Genomic DNA, 1,586 nt, shown 5'->3' on the forward strand with positions numbered 1-1,586 from the left:
ACAAAAACAAAGAGTGGTGGAAACAAATCATGCCTTTTGATCCGCCCTTTCCGCACGGTGCTTCCTTGCTCCCAGCAGCCACTGCATTACCCCACACATCTCGTCTTTTTCAAAATCAAAAATAGTGGGCACACATGCAGGAACTGCAAGAGACACGTGTACACATACACACAATGCGGCAGAGAGGGGTAAACACAAAAAAAACCTAAAGCACATCCCCGTCATCGTACACAGTGGTTTCTTGATTCTTTATCACCCTAGGGACCTCAACGTTTTCGTATCCAGAGGGAGCAGTCATGGGCACCCCATCACCCAACGTTGAATAGCGCATCATCGGGCTGTCATCGTTGTAGATTCCACCATCCCCGTCAATTGGATGAAGGGGCTCACCGTTCACCTCCCGCAAGACCATGTGCACCACCCACTTCGATTCATCGTGGCCACCGCAAGAACGGCAGAAGCAGACAGTGATTATCGCGACAGCAACAATAACCGGCACCAATATTGCAATCAAGATAACGTACCAACGCTTATGCACCCACGAAATCTCCACAGTCGGTGGAAGCGTCGTAGTGCTGACAACGTACCCCTCTTGAGTCTCACAGACAACGCCAAACGTTTTTTCGGGCGTTTCTTTATCGTACTTGGGCACACCTTGCCCGTCATACCACGTCGCCTTCTCATCGTTTTGGTTCGTATCCATACGGAACATTAAGAACAACTGGCCGTGCCCAGGCAACTTAGGGCCCCAATAAGCATCGTACCCGTTCATTGCCTTTGCGCCAATAAGCGTATACACTGTACCCCTGAAAAACGAAACACCGTGACCATCGGATGAGGAGTCGATAAACGCACCCTCATTCCACTTGTAAATACATTTTAACGATGCCCGACGCTCACCACGTAGGCACCTTTGTTCGGGCGGCGTCGAATTCGCTGTGTACTCGGCAGTCCCGCCAAGGTACGAACGGAATGTTTCATCTTTATTGGATGCAAGCTCTCTCAACTGAGCCGCGATAGAAATATGTGCAGCAGGTGTTTGATCCGAAGCAAGAAGGCCTCCACCATTAAAACAAGAGACCTGAGAGTTAGTGTAATCAACGCGGCCGCCAAAATTGCTGCTAAATATGGAATTGGCGTGGTGGAAATACTTCGTGATTCCAATGGTCACGTGTTTCTCCTCCTCCCCTGCAGCAGTAAAGGAGGGATGGCTGCCCAGGTACTGCAGCAGGAGGAACAGCACCATCCACCGGACTGCGTTCCTTGTCGCAGAGCGCGTTCGAATGCCCATTGCTTCGAATTCCATGATATTACTCGTCGTGCGGGAGAGCGTGTGGGTCCACTATTTTCGCGTGGTAGAGACAAAATGAAGGGAGAGGCACAACAACGGTGTGAAAAGAGAGCTCTAGGGGCGCAGGAACGCCCAGTCGAATGATCACAATTCTTGAGAGGGTCGGGCAAAATGACACGCGAGAAACAATCCCTGCGGCCTTGTAAGGGGGGAAGGACCCCGGCCTGCAAAGATTCACATACGCATACGAGGAGTAATTACTGTGCACGCAAAAAGGAACGCAACATCTCAGCGT

The 1,586-nt window shown here is 50.8% G+C and overlaps 1 protein-coding gene across 1 annotated transcript, besides 1 other annotated feature; it reads right to left on the minus strand.

The window, feature by feature from the left end:
• Nucleotides 1-1,586: a sequence feature (areas not merged during assembly with more than two copies in the genome that could not be assigned to a particular haplotype).
• Nucleotides 206-1,306, minus strand: Tc00.1047053511053.10 (hypothetical protein, conserved; the record flags this gene model as incomplete). Its single annotated transcript, XM_797297.1, has 1 exon — nt 206-1,306. The coding sequence occupies one exon, from the start codon at nt 1,304-1,306 to the stop codon at nt 206-208; it is 1,101 nt and encodes a 366-aa protein (XP_802390.1).

This window comes from Trypanosoma cruzi, genomic scaffold (genome assembly GCF_000209065.1).
Source record: "Trypanosoma cruzi strain CL Brener 1047053517033 genomic scaffold, whole genome shotgun sequence".
NCBI lineage: Eukaryota > Euglenozoa > Kinetoplastea > Trypanosomatida > Trypanosomatidae > Trypanosoma > Trypanosoma cruzi.